This window comes from Anolis carolinensis, chromosome 1 (assembly GCF_035594765.1).
Source record: "Anolis carolinensis isolate JA03-04 chromosome 1, rAnoCar3.1.pri, whole genome shotgun sequence".
Classification (NCBI taxonomy): domain Eukaryota; kingdom Metazoa; phylum Chordata; class Lepidosauria; order Squamata; family Dactyloidae; genus Anolis; species Anolis carolinensis.
Window position 1 is genome coordinate 11466114 of NC_085841.1, and position 17575 is coordinate 11483688.

At 38.2% G+C, this 17575-nt stretch overlaps 1 protein-coding gene across 3 annotated transcripts in view; it reads left to right on the forward strand.

Annotated features, from left to right (window-relative positions):
• Positions 1–740: 740 nt before the first annotated feature.
• Positions 741–17575, forward strand: part of fancl (FA complementation group L) — a 43276-nt gene continuing 26441 nt past the window's right edge. For 2 of the 3 annotated variants that reach the window (XM_062970280.1, XM_016990726.2), the window contains exons 1-6: positions 741–1011; positions 8037–8095; positions 8339–8399; positions 9585–9641; positions 13043–13140; positions 15377–15473. In XM_062970280.1, the coding sequence (XP_062826350.1) occupies positions 778–1011; positions 8037–8095; positions 8339–8399; positions 9585–9641; positions 13043–13140; positions 15377–15473 (606 nt within the window). In that variant the 5' untranslated portion in view covers positions 741–777. The remainder of the gene's footprint in view (positions 1012–8036; positions 8096–8338; positions 8400–9584; positions 9642–13042; positions 13141–15376; positions 15474–17575) is intronic. The other variant, XM_003216144.4, reaches the window with a different exon arrangement.

Sequence of the window (17575 nt, forward strand, 5' to 3'; positions counted from 1 at the left end):
ATATAAATGTTTTCAATAAATAAATAAATAAATATAACCCAGAATATCAAGGCAGAAAATCCCAGAATATCTGCTTTGAACTGGTTTATCTGAGGCCCCTTCCATACAGCTATATAAAATCCACACTGAACTGGATTAAATGGCAGTGTGGACTCAGATAACTCAGTTCAAATATTCAGATATTGTGGGATTTTCTGCCTTGATATTCTGGGTTATATGGCTGTGTGGAAGGGCTCTGAATCAACTCTGCCATATATTCCAGGTCAAAGCAGAAAATGTAGGATTTTTTTCAGCTATGTGGAAAGGGCCATAGATATTCCATTATAAACTCTTTTGCTAAGGTCTTGCAAACTCAGGACAGCTGAGTTCATGCAGTAATCCAATGCTAATGTGCCTTCTTTTTCCCCCTTCTGCCTTAAACTTTACTGTGCATTATAATCTTTTCAACGAATCATGAAACGCCTGAGGCTGCATCTACATTACCAGATAATGCAGTTTGAAACTGTGTTTTGATGGCCAGCTGTAGTCTTTTGGAACTGCACCAATCTGCATCACTTGAGCTGTCCTGGCTTTTCATTGGCGGAGACTCCTTCCCTCGCGCGCGCTGAAACGTACTTCAGCCAATCACAGGCAGGGGCGCGAGGCGATGGAATTCAAAAGTCTATGCAACCTTCCCCTTGTCAAAACAAAGCCGCGCACAACTTTTTTTGTTTGTGTGTGTGTTTCGCGCGCCCGCCCGCCCCGACTCATATTCCCTACTTCGTATGAAGGAGATGAATGCGCATGCGTCAATTGATTGCTTCTCCCCCCATCCAGATGATAGTGGCGCATGCGCACTCGCGCTTTGAGAAGGCAGAAAAAAGTTTTTCGTTTCATCTCCTGGAAGAAGTGAAAGGGGCGGGCGGGAAAATGGCTGCGGCTGGCTTGAGGTCGACGTTACTCCGCGAATGTCCGCTTCTTTTGCCTCAAAACCGGGAAGGAACTGTCTATGAGGGCTTCGTCACCGCCCAGGTACATAGTTAAGCGTTTGTATGGGAAATATAGGGATTATAGGATAGTTCAGAGCTGTCATGTCATCGATTTCCCTTCACAACAACCCTCTGAGGTAGGCCAGGACCTTCTCACCAGCAAGGAGTTATCTTTTATAATAATATTAATAATAATATACTAATAGTAAGATCCAGTATAACAACTATAATATACTATTAGTAAGAGCCAGTATAATAATATACTAATAGTAGGCAATATAATATACTACTAGTAAGGCGCTCCATGCAGTCATGCCGGCCACATGACCTTGGAGATGTCTGCGGACAACGCTGGCTCTTCAGATTAGAAATGGAGATGAACACCAACCCCCAGAGTCGGACACAACTAGACGTAACATAGGGGCAGTATAATAATATACTAATAGTAAGAGTCAGTATAATAACAATATGCCAATAGAGGCGGTATAATAATATACTAATATTAAGAGGTAGTATAATAATAGCATACTAATAGTAAGGCAGCATAATAATATACTAATAGTAAGAGTCAGTATAATAATAATATGCTAATAGTAAGAGTCAGTAATAGTAAGCCCCCAATGGCACAGTGGGTTAAACTGCTGAGATGCTGAACTTGCTGACCGAAAGGTAGCTGGTTTGAATCCAGGGAGCGGAGTGAGCTCCCGCTGTTAGCCCCAGCTTCTGCCAGCCTAGCAGTTAAAAACCATGCACATGTGAGTAGATCAATAGGTACCGCTCCGGCGGGAAGGTAACGGTGCTCCATGAAGTCATTCCGGCCACATGACCTTGGAGGTGTCTACGGACAATGCCGGCTCTTCGGCTTAGAAATGGAGATGAGCACCAACTCCCAGAGTCAGACACGACTGGACTTAATGTCAGGGGAAAACCTTTACCTTTAAGAATCAGTGTAATAACAATAATATGCTAATAGTAAGAGGCGGTATAATAATATACTAATAGTAGGAGGCATTATAATTATAATTATTATTTTACTTATAAAACTTACCAGCTTACCTGTCCAAATGTATCTCTCCCTTTGAACAATCTCGGAGATTAAGATCATCTGCGGAGGCATTGCTCTTGGTCCTTAACTGTACAGAATGCATAAGGTTGTGGATTAACTACAATTGACATCATGCCAGGTTAACCCTGAGAAACTCCCATCAGTACTTAAAGTTTGTTATGTTGGGCAAGTTTGCTCTAGATGCATCATCGGTGGGGTTCACTGTGCTCTCTGGCTGTAGAGTAAACTACAACTCCCATTATGGTGAGTCAGTCCCCCCAAATCCCTTCCAGTAGGTTGAGTTAGTCATCAGGGTTTTGTGTGCCAAGTTTGGTCCAGATCCATCATAGAAGGAAATCACAGTTTCTCTGGTTGTGGGTGAACTACAACTCCCGGAAAGGAAGGTCAGTTACCCCAAAACCCCTTCAGCAGTAAAAATTCGGCATATCAGCTATGTATGCCAAGTTTGGCCCAGATCTATCGGTGTTTGGATTCACAGTGCTCTCTGAATGTAGGTGAACTACAACTCCCCCAAATCAAGGTGAAATTCCCCCAGAGACTTCCATTATTTTTTGCTGGTTTCGGTCTATGTGTTCCAAGTTCGGTCCAATTCCATCTTTGGTGGAGTTCTGAGTGCTCATTGATTGCATATGAACTATAAATCCTAGTACCCACAACTCCAAAATGTCCAGGCCATTTCTCCTCAAACCCCACCGGTATTCAAATTTGGGCATATTGGGTGTACATGCCAAGTTTGGTCCGGATCCATTATTGTTTGGGTTCATAGTGGGCTCTGGATGTAGATGAACTACAACTTCTGTAAATCCCTCCAAAGACCGCTAGCAATTTTTTGTTGGTCATTGAGGCTCTGTGTCCAAAGTTAGTTCCAGGTCCATCATTGGTGGAGTTCAGAATGCTCTTAGATTGCAGGAGTTGTAGGTACATCCCAATACCTACAACTTCTATAAATCGTGGTAAATTCTCCCCATACCTCTGGTATGTTCAGTTGATCAATTCCTCTGTTTGCTGTGTGCCATAGAAAAGAATTGGAAAGGGTTAAGGGAGAGGTAGTGGGTGGGGTCATGCAAATTTCACACCAATGGTGAGTGTAAGGAACACTGGGGTGTCTGGTGGAGGAAAAACATAATCTAGGATGAAATTGTACCTGTATGAAAGTGTTCACTTGGGTGGTGGGCAGTATGGTGTTTGTGGAGGACACTGCCAGGGCTCGTTCATGTCACTCACTATAACCTGCAATGTCATTGGAGGGATGGCCATTGGTGTCTCCTGAGTAGTGGGAGCTATATCTGTTTGTGAAAGCAGAAGCTTGTCTGTGTAAGTGGACATGCCAGCCACACACACATACATATTAAATAAATTTTGTGTAATACTGTTTTAATATTTGTATACTTGTATATTTTAAGTTGTATTGAAATACTTTTTAGTTGTGAGCCGCTTTGAGTCTTTGTGTGGAGAAAAAAAGCAGGATATAAATAAACATAATAATAATAATAATAATAATAATAATAATAATAATAATAATAATTTGATTGTACTTTTACTGCACGGCAGAGGGGTGGACTATATGGCCCATGTGATCTCTTCCAATTTTATTATTCTATGATTCTGTGAATAATAATGATGATGATGATGTCACAGCTTGAAAAAGTTACTTTGTGGGACCTTACTTCCCAAATTGTGGTGCAAGAAAGTATTGCTTCCACAGTTCTCACTGATATTCCACTATTATACTGGCAAACATTTCAAAAAGCAGAAAGATTAGGCAAAAGGAGGTCATAGGGAAGACTTCTAACTTTCTCTAGGAAGAGCTGCTTTAGGGAGCTGGGTTAGCTTGGAGAAAAGAAGACTAAGGGGGACATGTTTAAATATTGGAAATTATGTCACATTTCAGAGGGGGCGAGCTTGTTCTCTGCTACTCCAAAGACTAGGACACAGAGCAATGGATTCAAATTGCGGGGGGGGGGGGGGGAATGCACCAAAAATCCATTAGGAAGAACAGTGCCTGGGAGCCTAGTGGAGTCACCTTCTCTGGAGGTTTTTCAGCAGGGGTGGGATGACCATCTATTGGGATTGTGTGTTCCTAGATGACACTGGATGGTCATAGGGGTCTCTTCCAACTCTATGGTTTTAATTAAAAATATTTCATACAGGAAAAGAGCCAAACAAGCTACCTTCCATGAATTCTGGGGTATGAGAGCAGCCACCAAGAAGCCTTCATCCTGAGGTTGTGCAGCACCCATCAATCATTTTGTAGTGGACCAAATGGATAAAATACAGCAGGCCTGCTATACCTGCAGAGGCTTGCTTCTGGGACCTGTTAGAAATGTAAAAAAAACCAATCATGGATGGTCATGTTTCATATTATTAAATGGCAGCAAAGTACATGTGTTTGTGTTTGCGGTCACATCACTGCCATTTACTAATCTGGGGTGTGAATGCGATTTTCCTACTTCTTGGCAGGGGGTTGGACTGGATGGCCCACAAGGTTTCTTCCATGCTATAATTCTATGATCTGCAGTTGTTGGAAATGGGGAATATGGAGTGCCCACTGCCACTGTAAGCATTTTCTCTTAGTAAGCTAATCTAAAATTTGAATTTCACATTGATGTTCTTTTTAGCTGCACTGGTCTCCTTAAGCTGCCTTGAGTCTAAATTTTGGGAGAGGGGATAGAAATAGAAATAAAAAAGGGGTAGCAAGTGCCTGTACAGGTTGAGCATTACTTATCTGGAATTTTGAAATCTGTAATACCCCCAAATCTAAAATTGCCCCCATGGATTGTTGAGATAGAGGCACCTTTGCTTTCTGATAGTTCAAATGTGCACACCAAATTATTAAAAAATATTGTGTGAAATTACCTTGAAGCTATTTGTATAAGGAAGCTTGTGGACAGAGTTGGGAGGGCACCTCCCCACCCATTTCAGTATGAGGCTGTGTTAAAACTGGTTCTGAAAGGCTTAAGCTTGTACATTTAGTATCTGTGAATCTTCTTTAGATTTCTTTCCTTTGTAATGTTCTCTCTCTCCATAAAACAAAGGGGCTAACAGAAGTAACTGTTTATATACAAAATGTCATCACTTATACAAGAAAATTCCACTCTCCATTAACAGAGCCTATCAAAGCTATTTTATGTCTAGAAGGTACAACATTTACATATGGCACCACATTTTTCAGTGTGTCATTTAAGGTGTTTTTTTAAAAAAGCATATTTTGGTACTTTAATGAAACACTGAATCATATTTGACCTTTACAAAAGGTCAGAATTACATCTGCTTTTTATTTTATAAAAAAGGCCATTTAAATGTAATAGATGTGAGAGCTACAATATACTATGAAGGTAAAGGTTATAGGGTACATTAATTGCTTTCTTCTTATTTTTCAGACTGTGTTATGACACTTTTGTGAAATGTCCATTCCTTTGTATGAATGCCGAAAATAATGATTGGTTAGCTGATTACTTTTTCTAAACAAAGTCTAAATAAAAAGGCCAAGTTTGTCAGACCTAGGAGATCTAGAACCTTTATTTATTTTCCAAATTTGAGCAGCAGCAACCCTTGTTTAGAAAACTTGCTGGAAAGGTAGAGCTACATTTTAAAGATGAACTGAAGTCTCCTAACTTGTGCATAGTTACCTGGAAATCATCCTTGTTCAACTCAGTGGAGCTTGCTTCTGGGTAGACAGGTAATAGGTCATAATAGAAATTTTTGCACTGAAAAAGCATGTGCTTTTGTAAGTGATTACCCACTTCATAAAATACTAGCATGAAGCTGATTAGACACTGATCTTTATTAGAAAAAAGATTCTTTCTTGCATTTTGTACTTCTTTAACCGTATTGACTCCAACTCTTGGAAAAAAGATGAGATATAAAGAAAGTATTTGTGATTGATAGATAAAATACAATGGCAGCAATCCTGTATAAAGGAGGCAGAGCAGAAATGTGGTCCTTGTTTCCAAAAGGCACCAAATCCATCTGAACAAATATTTCAGGAATTGAAAAAAGTGCAGACAGTATGCATTCTTTTGCTCTAAAATGCAATTTTCTAAGCTCTGTACCAATGTTTTGATACCTTTTGATAGTTTTGATCCTAGTATTCTGCTCCTAGCTAACAATGTACTGCTGCCACCTATAACTTATTTTTCAATTGTATTGATTTTGAAACCTTTTGGGGAAAAACTCCACAAATGTCTGCCAGTGTGCTTAAATGGCATGAAAAGGGAAGATCCTGATGACTTCAGGAGAGAATTTTCCCAGTACATCTAGAATTGCATGCCTAATGGCAATTGTTGCACTGCCAAAGAATATATTTGCATGAGAAGTTACTGAATGCCTCCTTATGCAAGGACAGGAGAAAATATTTAGTGCAACTCCTGGTTGCATACAGTATAATTATCTCACAGGATTCTATACAATAAATGATCTCTGATGTCCTACTAACCTGATAAAATTGAGTGCAAATTGACTGAGTGCAAACGAATCTCCTGACTGATAAGTTATTACATTGTTGATTTTTCTGGTTAATGTGTTGAACTTTACCACATAAGAATTAAGCTGAGATAGAATTTTATGTAGTCAAGCAGGTACAGAGGAACATATTGGGAAGTTTATTTATTTATTTATTTCATTTATATACTGCCTCTCTCACCCCTAGGGGGACTCAAAGTGGTTTAACAACATAGCAAATGGCAAAGATTCAACGCCTCACAATCATATAAAAGAAAACACAACACACAGAAAAGAAATGCAGGCAGACCTATGTTAGATTGGACATGCTTTGAAGAATATTTAAAAAATGAACTCAAGGAAGACACCTAGAAATAGAAGGAAAGAGTTATCCCCTCCCCCCAAAAAAGGCAATTGAAGCAACAGAACGAAGCAAATGGAAAACTGAAGGAAGAATGAAAGTAAAATGAACCTCCCTCTCCCTCCGCTCCTTCCCCATATCCCCTTTTTTCCTATGACCCTCCCTCCCCGTAGTCCACTTATCCAACCCTCTTCCCCCTCTTACCATCCCCATTCCTCACTTTCTTACCCATTTCAAAGTTTTTTCTTTTGTTTTTTGTTTTTGCCTGTTTATTTTTTATTCCAATTGTAAAACTCTTCAATAAAAATCATTAAAAAAGAAAACATTACAAGTCTAAAATCAATACATGTAATCATAAATAAGCTAATTAAAAACTATAAATCGTCAGACATACCAAAAACATTAAAACATTTAACATTAAGACATTTAAAACATTGCATTGATCCCATGATTTCCTAAAGCTGCTTACATATTGCAATCATTCATTGAATGCCTACTTGCACAGCCAAGTTTTAAGCTGTTCTCTGAACGTCAGGAGGGAGGGGGCTGATCTAGTCTTGCTGGGGAGAGAGTTCCACAGCCAATGGGCCATGACCGAGAAGGCCCTGTCTCTCATCCCAATCAATCGCGCCTGTGAAGGCAGTGGGACAGAGAGCAGGATCTCCCCGGCCGATCTTAATGCTCTAACTGGTTCATAAAAGGAAATGCGTTCATAAAGGTATATAAACTACCATGAATATTCCACAGATATATAAACCCCACTTGCCTAGTTTCTAACAGACCTCACAACCTCTGAGGATATCAGCCATAGATGTGGACAAAACGTTAGGAGAGAATGCTTCTGGAACATGACCTTACAGCCCGGAAAACTCACAGCAACCCATATTAGGAAGAGTTTGTTAACCTTTCAACTGTTCACAAGGCAGAATTCCTTTTTGACTTCATTCTTAAATCCTGATGATTTATGACTACTATTTATTGTACAAACTGCGGTAGTGATAGTTGAGGAAGTCAGTCTGGTTTTTTTTTCAGCCAGCTGGTTTCTACCATACCATAGCTACTGTCTTTTCACTTATAGCCATAGCCACTTGCCTATGTGGATGAACTTAAGCTAGTTTAGTGAACCAACAGGATTCTAGGCTGCATGCATCTCAAAAAGAAAACAATAATGAATATTCTGCCTAATGTGTTATTTTTTCAGGGCAGAGACTTTCACATAAGGATACTGTTACCATTGGATCTTGAACTGAAAAATGCCAAGTGAGTTGAATTGTTTTCTGTATTTTTCCTACATTTCTGTGTAACTGTTTTTTTTTTAAAAGGCGTATAATCAGTAAATAATTTTTGTAAAGTATACAGTGAATAAAAGTTAACATGCAGGAAATTTAAACTTCTTATGGCAATAACACTACATCTATGTGCTCACTATATTTTTCTCTTCTGAAAAGTTTTATCATTTTATTGGAATGTTTAGTTGACCAGTTTATTTGACATTTATTCTAGGATCCAGTGTAGCTGGCATTTGAAGAAATTGTTAAATGGATATCAACAAATTCTAAAGCAGGTATGCTAATTAAATGTTGAATTGGAATTTTTGAATGAGAACAACTTAAATTGTTACAATTTTGGGGACTAGGATCAACAGTCTCCCTCATAGTAATTTATGAATTTTATCTAGAAGAGTTATGTTGATTTTGAAGAGTTCTGATTATTTTTATCTAGGAATACTCCAAAATAAATGGATTATGAAGTCTGTCTTACCTTGTGAGAGGGCAATCAGACTGTAAATATTTATGTGGGAGGAGCAAAAAAACAGACCAAGGGCCGAGATCACTTGCCCTATGATTTATAGCTGAGTAAGAAAAATGGGAAAGATTGAAAGAAGTAATATTGGTGTGGGATCCAAGACAGTGTAGTGAGCATTGGATTATTACTCTGGAGTCCAGGGTTTGGATCCCCACTTGGCCATGGAAGTTCACTGGGTGACTATAGGCATGTCACACGGTCTCAGGCCCTTTCTACATTGCCATATAAAATCCAGATTATCTGCTTTGAACTGGATGATATGGCAGTGTAGACTCATATAATTCAGTTCAAAGCAGATAATCTGATTATCTGCATTGATAATCTGAATTGTAGGGCAGTGTAGAAGGGGCCAGAGAAAACAAGGGAACTGAGCAGGCATGAAAAGACTTTGTAAAAAGGTGTTTCTTTGTCAGAGGCTTTGTTAAATATAGCATGTATCTGTTTCCTTCTTTCAGAGGGTAATGGTAGCTGTGACATGAATTTATGGGCATTAGTTATCTGCTTTCCTTTGATCCTTGCTACAACACATGGTTCATGTAGTCATGTATGGGTCCTCAAGGACCATCTATATGGTATTTTAATTTGTCAGTTTAATTGTTTGTGGATTTCATTAATATGTTCTTTCTAGGAATCTCTGGATCCTCCAGGGCAACTCTGTGGTCAATTTCTGATGGAAACTGATTATAGAATTGCCTTAGAGGACCTAGAGGGGTATTCTTGCAGGTAAAATATTGTTTTTATATTTAAAAAATGATTTGCGGTGTTTCCATTTTTGCAGGGGTCTTCTACTTCTAAATTCTGTAAAAGTAGGGGGCTTACTATAGTTGTAAGGGCAGCTTTCATCTACTGTGTGACTAAAAATGATTTAACATGTTTGGCACAATACAGTGTTCAATCACAATAAATCACAAGAAAACTACATTGAATAATTTATGTTTTTCAGAGATTGCAGCACGCCTTGGATCTTGTCAGCTTCATGGTGGAGTTGAAGACTGTTTTGGTGAGTACTTTTGTGTATCTCCAGTTTTTTTTTTTTTTTTGCACCATCCTCCAATGTTGATGCTACTAAAAAAATCTTATCTAGAAATGTACAGTTAAAATTATGGCTTTTTTTCTTGTTACTTCAGTAACAACATTATGTTGCTGAGAAAAAATATCTTTTTTTAGTACTTCTCCCTTTGCAAATGATTCAAGCTATTGGTGCTTGAAGGCACTTTGCAGAGCTGGTGTATGCTCCTGCTTCTGAGATGTGGTGTCGTTCTGTTCATATCTGCATTATTTTATTGCTCCTCGTAAGTGTGTGGTATGTATATGGCCCTCAACAAAGAAAATGAAAGCTGCCAGGAAGGATTTCAAAATCTCATTTGCCTGACCCTTTCTTCATTTTAATTACTGTTTAAGGATATGCCCTCCCATTCCTGCCCTCTGCAGCAAGCCATCTGGCTATTGATTTCAGTACAATCTGTGTGGGATGAGGTTCTGCTTGCAGTACAGTGTAGCATAAAGAATAGTGATGGGGTGAATGCCTGATTTTATCACCCAGTGAACACTTAGAAGCTGAATTTGAAAATAAAGTTGGATCCTGTCATAGCATTTTTATCATATTACCCTTAATTTTAAAGAATATTTCACATTTTTTTCATTTCCTGAAGACAGTCACTGACAAACTCTTCTTGAACAGTATATGAGGAGGAAACATTTAAAGGAGGAACTGTGCCAATGGTTGTGAAATTTCTAATTATGTCTTCCTGTTAAGGCCATTTGTTTAAAATTGTCTTAAAAGTGTGTTTTTAATCAGAGTGCTTTGGTATTTTTATTTTAAAAACTTCCACATTTTCTTGATCTGTTTGGAGTCTCTCTGAAACTCTTATAGATTCTACTTGCTTCTCTGCAGCTTAGTGTTGTACTTCTTCCTCTTCCTCTTGATCTGTTGAGAGTCTCTGGCAGTCCTGTCGATTGCACTTCTATCCCTACAGTTTGCTGTTGCTGTTTTTCCTCTTCTACTTAATCTGTTTGGAGTTTCTGGTGTTCCTGCAGATACCACTTACATTTCTACAGCTTGGTGTTGCTCTTCTTTCTCTTCATCAACCAATTAGTGCTCTGTGATTCATCAGAACAGCAGGCCCTTGCGACTTCTTCAGTGTCCACATAATGGCCAGGCTTTCTTTCAGTACAAGAGAATAGTTCCTCGCTTTTGCAGTTAATTTGCAATTTAACACAACTCTTAGCTGCTTCTCTCAAATTTGAATTCTTTGAAATACAAATACATTAAACACATTGAAACTGCTTCTTAATTAACATGTATGAAGTTGTATTGTAAGTTCTGGACTGTTTTTACACACAAGGAGTGTATGTATTTTATTTGCTATGATATCTAAGCCTGGCAATCTGGCTTTTATGTTCTTGATTATGGAGGAACGAGGCCATTACACTGTCTCATTCTCAACAAGGCACAATATTGTAGAATTCTGGCTTATCATTTAAAGCTAATACTTCTCCAGTGAAATCATTTGACCTCAAATTAATCATGATCTGAAGTTAGGCTTGAAAATTAATTAAACTGAAATCGACACAAGGGCTACATGTCATACAATCAGGAACAATTTCTGTCCATAGAATCTCTAGTTAAAAAGATATGGTGTCTAACATGTCCACTCTTCTCTCTACCAACTTTTCCTTAATACTTGTTTAAGTCTCTTTAACCTGCATTGTAAGGGTAATAAAATGAGATGATGTTTGAAATCATTCATTTTCTTGTCTGGCTTTTTGAATTAAAGGTTCGGGAAGGAATTTAAGGTAACCAAGGGGTTGGTAAATACATGGTTATTGATGCATTCCCAAAAACTCCCCGATAAGTCAATAAAGGGAGGTAGGTGCCAGCCTTCAGCCCTAAATTGCCTGGCATTCTGACTGAGAGCTTCCTCCTGAAGAAACAGATCACTTTTGCTCCCAACTTATCACTGAAAGCAAGGGCTCACCATTTTGCCCTTTTTTTGTTCTCCTGCTTCTAAACTACAGGAGGTAGCAAGCCGAACCACAAAGCAGCTAGCAAAGAACAGTGTAAAGCAGTTAGCCAAACCCTAATCTGTTGCCTGTCTCTCTCAGCCTTACTGTATGTGGCAGAGAGTAGCACGTGATAGCTTTTCTCAATGCTTCTAGGAACTGTAGGGTTCCACTAAAGTTCAGTAGGTGTTCTACAAGGATCATGTTGGAAACAATGACTTTTTAAAAGCTGTAGATACAATTAATTTTATGCAAGTGATTCCCGAGACCTCAACATTTATCAAAGGTTCTCCAGGATCAGAGTAGGAATAAGTGCAAGATACTTCACTTCGGCAGAAAAAATGGAAATCAAAGATACAGAATGGGGGACGCCTGGCTTGACAGCAGTGTGTGCGAAAAAGACCTTGGAGTCCTTGTGGACAACAAGTTAAACATGAGCCAACAATGTGATGCGGCTGCTAAAAAAGCCAATGGGATTCTGGCCTGCATCAATAGGGGAATAGCGTCTAGATCCAGGGAAGTTATGCTCCCCCTCTATTCTGCCTTGGTCAGACCACACCTGGAATACTGTGTCCAATTTTGGGCACCACAGTTGAAGGGAGATGTTGACAAGCTGGAAAACGTCCAGAGGAGGGCAACTAAAATGATCAAAGGTCTGGAGAACAAGCCCTATGAGGAGCGGCTTAAAGAGCTGGGCATGTTTAGCCTGCAGAAGAGAAGGCTGAGAGGAGACATGATAGCTATGTATAAATATGTGAGGGGAAGTCATAGGGAGGAGGGAGCAAGCTTGTTTTCTGCTGCCCTGCAGACTAGGACACGGAACAATGGCTTCAAACTACAGGAAAGGAGATTCCACCTGAACATCAGGAAGAACTTCCTCACTGTGAGAGCTGTTCGACAGTGGAACTCTCTCCCCGGGCCCGTGGTGGAGGCTCCTTCTTTGGAGGCTTTTAAGCAGAGGCTGGATGGCCATCTGTCGGGGGTGCTTTGAATGCGATTTCCTGCTTCTTAGCAGGGGGTTGGACTGGATGGCCCATGTGGTCTCTTCCAACTCTACTATTCTATGATTCTATGATTCTAAGTGCAGCATTAATTAGGCAATCTGTGGCATTCAGTCACATTGGAAAGACATTATTGAGTTAATCTGATAAAATAATTATTTTCTAGCCTCTGATCATGACTGGTTTATTTTTCCAATTGAACTTCTGTATAAGCATAAGTATGTACTGCGAGATATGCTTATACAGAAGTTCAATTGGAAAAATAAACAAGTATGTATGAATAGATATTATAAATAGCAGTAGGTGGATCGGGGCCCTTATGAATCTAATGTATTGTTCTAGTTAGTTTAGCTGCTTAATGCTAACAAATATATAAGATAATATGTGTTTTTAACAGGAATTGGCTTTGAAGAATACTCAGGGACTGCATACAACGCCACCTCCACAGTATTATTCGGCTCTTATTGGAGACATAGAAACATTAGGATGGGATAAGTATGTCATGTTTATTAGTAGATGACATTTGTCAGATTCAACATGCCTTTTTCTTAATTACTTGAATTTTCTGTTTCCTGGTCATTTTGATAAAAGGTTTTTACATTTTAAGTTCTGTAAATACTTATGTATATGTAAAAAATGACCCAAAAAAACTGGTTTGACTTATCAATTGGTCAATATGAACATTGTATCTCAACTCTTATCAGAAAAAGAATGACCCCATACTCAGAGGACAGTGCTGAAAAATCTATTCTGCAAGAACCTTTAAAAAAGCACTGATCTTCTCTACGCTCTCTGCCACAGTGTGACTTCTGGCCTTTTTGAATGCTCGGGCGGTGGAGGCTAGTGGTGTCTTGCCCTCTGAGGCTGCATTAGTGCTTTCCTCTCTTTGAGGAATGACCCTCATCTTATTGACAGGTCACATCAAAATCCATAATTTTGGCCACAAACCTGCTCTCGCCATATACATGAGGTGGACTTGTGTATGAGTAGATACGTTTGTTTTATAATTGTTCTTAATCAAACTTCTTAGCACATAAAAATCATACCCAAGAGTAAAATTTGTTACTGCAAACATTGTTTTTCTACATGGTATGCACATTTAGAATTCAGATTATTTGGAATGTGGGAAATACCAGCCATCTTGGGTTCATGATTTTATGTGAATTGATGCCTCATTAAGCATAGGCTCCTAGCAAAGTTGGGTTTGTCCTTGACTCCATTCCTCCCCACTGCCTCACAATCCTGCTAATAGCACCATTAAAAGAGGATAAGAACTTGATTCTTTTTGCCCATTCTCTTACCTGATTGTTATTGCTATTGGGTAGAAAGGAGATCAGCCAAAATAGAACAATGCCTTGCAAATTCAAAAGCACTCAGTGAGTTATGCTCTGATGGGACTGTAAGACTGTATATTTTCACTTGTCTCTTTTCACTTGCCACGTTGACCGGACATCTGATCACCATCTTCTGAAGCGTTTACTTTACTTTCAGCATAGGAATGGAAAACAGAATGTTGGTGAACCACAAAATAGATGTAAATATGGTCTTAAAGTTAACTTAAAGAAATATGGAATAAACACAGATAACTGGTAATCCCTGACCCTTGAGCGTTGTAACTGAAAGTCAGCTGTTACCAACAGTGCTATGGATTTTGAAGAGGCATGAATAGAGGACAAAAGGGAGAAACGTACCAAGAGGAAGGCGCATCAAGCAAACCCTTGTTGCAACAGCCTTTCATCTGGAAATCATTATGTCCTCACTGTGAAAGACCATGCGGATCCAGAATAGGTCTCTTTTCTTATGGACCCACTGCCAAGATGGATCCACATGGTTTTCTCTGGATGATCATACTTGTCCACGAGTGATAGCCAGTGATGATGATAATAGCACCCAATTATCTCTCCTGAATAGAGAAGGAATTCTGTAGAAGACTTGCTAATCTGTCTAGGCTGCAAAGAGTGCAGAATATGTTTAATAATGTTTATACTGGTCATAGGTACCCAGACCTGTAGAGAAGCTTAAAGATGAACAATATACACATATATAGCCGTTAAAATAATTGTGGAGTGGAACATTAACAGTAGCTTTGTAAATGTACCAGTAATTTAAATCGACTTCTGCTTACACCTCATTCTTTCTCCATTATCTCACTCATTTTTGGTGGAACTGTTTTATGCATATTCTGTTGGGTGGCTAAATCTGAATGGATATTTAAATCTCACTATTTCTGGAGATCTGCTTCTGCAGTTCATAACAGTGGTTTTACAAAGATTGCTTTTAGTATACAGTCATGTGCTCAGTTTTCTACAGTTTACAGACACATACTACATTTTCTTCAATGTCTATATTTATAGCGAAAAGTTTGTTGAGGAACTGAGCAGAATTTTTTTCACTTTAAGAAACTGAAGAAATGGATCAAATTGTTGGCAGGAAGTTTAATGTCTACATAAGTAGAATCTGACAAGAACATGCTGTGTGTGCCAAAGGTTCCAGTGATGGAAAACTGAAACATAGTGCTCACTGACCACAGCGTGAGCCCTGACACATAATGTAAATAACCCAGAGATATATGACTGCATTAAGCAGCTGGCTGGTGTATTAACAGCGGTAAATCTGCAGCAGCAGAAATGGCTGTCATACACATGATTTCTGATTAATATATTTGTAACAGATTAATATGAGTAAGTTATAAATGGAATTACAACAATAGCCGTTTCTTTTCATCTTCCAGAGTTGTGTTTGTGGATCCTGGTTTTAATACCTTAAAGTTAAAAGCCGAAGATTCGTGTGGTCGGGATCATCTAATCACCTTGAAATTAAATCCAAAGGTGAATGTTTTTAGGATGATGGGGAAAGGAAATAAACATCCATTTTCATGACTTTTATATCTCAGGTATGATTTTCCTAGACATAGAACCGCTGAATAATAAGGTTTGTATATGTAAAACAAATTTAATTTTATAAAGACCTGTTGTTTTTTCTTTCTTAAATGTATGCAGGATTGTTTAAACTTCTAGAAATCCTTCACGGGGAAAAACCCAACTAGCAAGTGTTCATTATCCTAGAGGCTTCTGGCTTGGTGTGGGGATTAAGTTTCTTCATTTCAATTAATGATTAGTCAGTTTTGAACTCTTTTATCTGTGGAATCAGTCATGCTCTAGATTAGATGGCTTCCCAGTTGGATTTTATCCCCCCTTTCCCAGAAATGGCCTGTCGTTGAACAAGAAGAAAAATCCTAGAAATGGGTTAATTAATTTGTACACAGTCCTGATTCTTCAAATTTTCAGTGAGGAGCAGGTTCTAAAGAAGTCTTTCACAAAAGCCTAGGGGCTTTGTTTCTGTATCTGTTCATATATACGGTCTTAGAATTTAAACTTAGAATTTACTAAGAGTTAGATTCTAAAGCTTTGATTCTATATGTTAAGGCTGTTTTGGGCAAAGTGTATCCCTCAGGACATACTGACATATTGGTCAATATTTTTTGGTAACTTCTAGCCAATTCCTGCATTTAAAATGTTTCTCCTGGGACTGAAATAGCCAGGGGCCCCTAAAAGCATGGCAAAAATACCGCCTACAGCTTCTAGAGCTGATTTTGAGAGGTGTTTCCCCCTAGGCTTTTGAATTTGCTTTCCCATGTATTACAAAACGCATTACACATAGTGTTTCCATTAATACAAATACTTTCAGGAACCAAGCTTTTGCAAATTTTGCTGCTATTCTTTTTTGAATATATAATATTGTTTTAGCTAAAGTGAGTATGCTTCTGGATACAGAAGTAACTATTTTACTTTTATTGTTCAGTGACCATCTTTTCCAAGTTTCTAGTAGTAACTAGTGGTCATCAATCAAATCTGTTTCACAAGATTATAGTGATGAAAGGATCAATTGTGTTTGTCCTTTTTAAAAATGTGTCTGGCATTTAAACTTGCCATGGGAGAAAATTAATATATAAAACGTGTGCTTACTGACATGGGGATTTGATTTATAGTAATATATGTAATAAATACACTGAACTGAAATGCTCATTCATACGTTATAGTTAATTTAAAGAAGTCAAACCCATAGGTTTATGTGCATGATCCAGCAAAGGTTAAATACACTTGACTCACATTGATTTCCATGGGAGATATATAAAATCAGTATGACTTACAGGACTTTAAAAAGTGCTTAACTTTGGCTGAATCCTGTGTTGCATTATTCAAAATAAGATGGTTATTTTGTTTTTGAAGAGTTCTATTAATCCTATGCATCAATCCTATATTCTGTTAATTCTATTCTAATGTATTAAAAGCTAAAAGGATGTCAATCCAGACATTGTTCTCTACAGGACAAAAAGGTTGCAGAAACTGGGATGATTGAATAAAAAGGTTAATTTTCAAAATATGATATGTAGAAGAGAAACATGATCCATTCTGTGTTTTAGCGGATTTTATTTAACCACTTCTGCTCCTTTCATTGTGTAACTTATTCAAAAGTTATTGGTATGAAGACTGAAATGAAGATGATAAAAAGAGAAAGCATAAGAGCTTTTGCAAGCAATAAAAGTTTCCTTTAAAAATGAAAAGTACAGCAGGGAACATAAACCATGGTAGACATAATAAAATATAAGTGTAAATTTGAATACCAAGTAGCCAGAGAAATAAAAATAAATTTTAGTGTATCATAGGTGAGGAACAGGTATGAGAATCAGTGAGAGATTACCAGAAGCGGATATAAAGTTATAGAGAAGCTAAACTTCATTACCATAAAAGCCAATTGGATGTGGTCTACTACTGAATTAAGTTTAGCAGGGACCATAGCATTAGAAAACAAAGTAGAAGGATAATACATTCAAATTAGTCAGTGGCAAATATCCAGGATTAATGTTGGGTGGATTCATTTGGGAAGGTTTAAATTGTATTTGTATTTAACCTCACTTCTTCTTAACGTC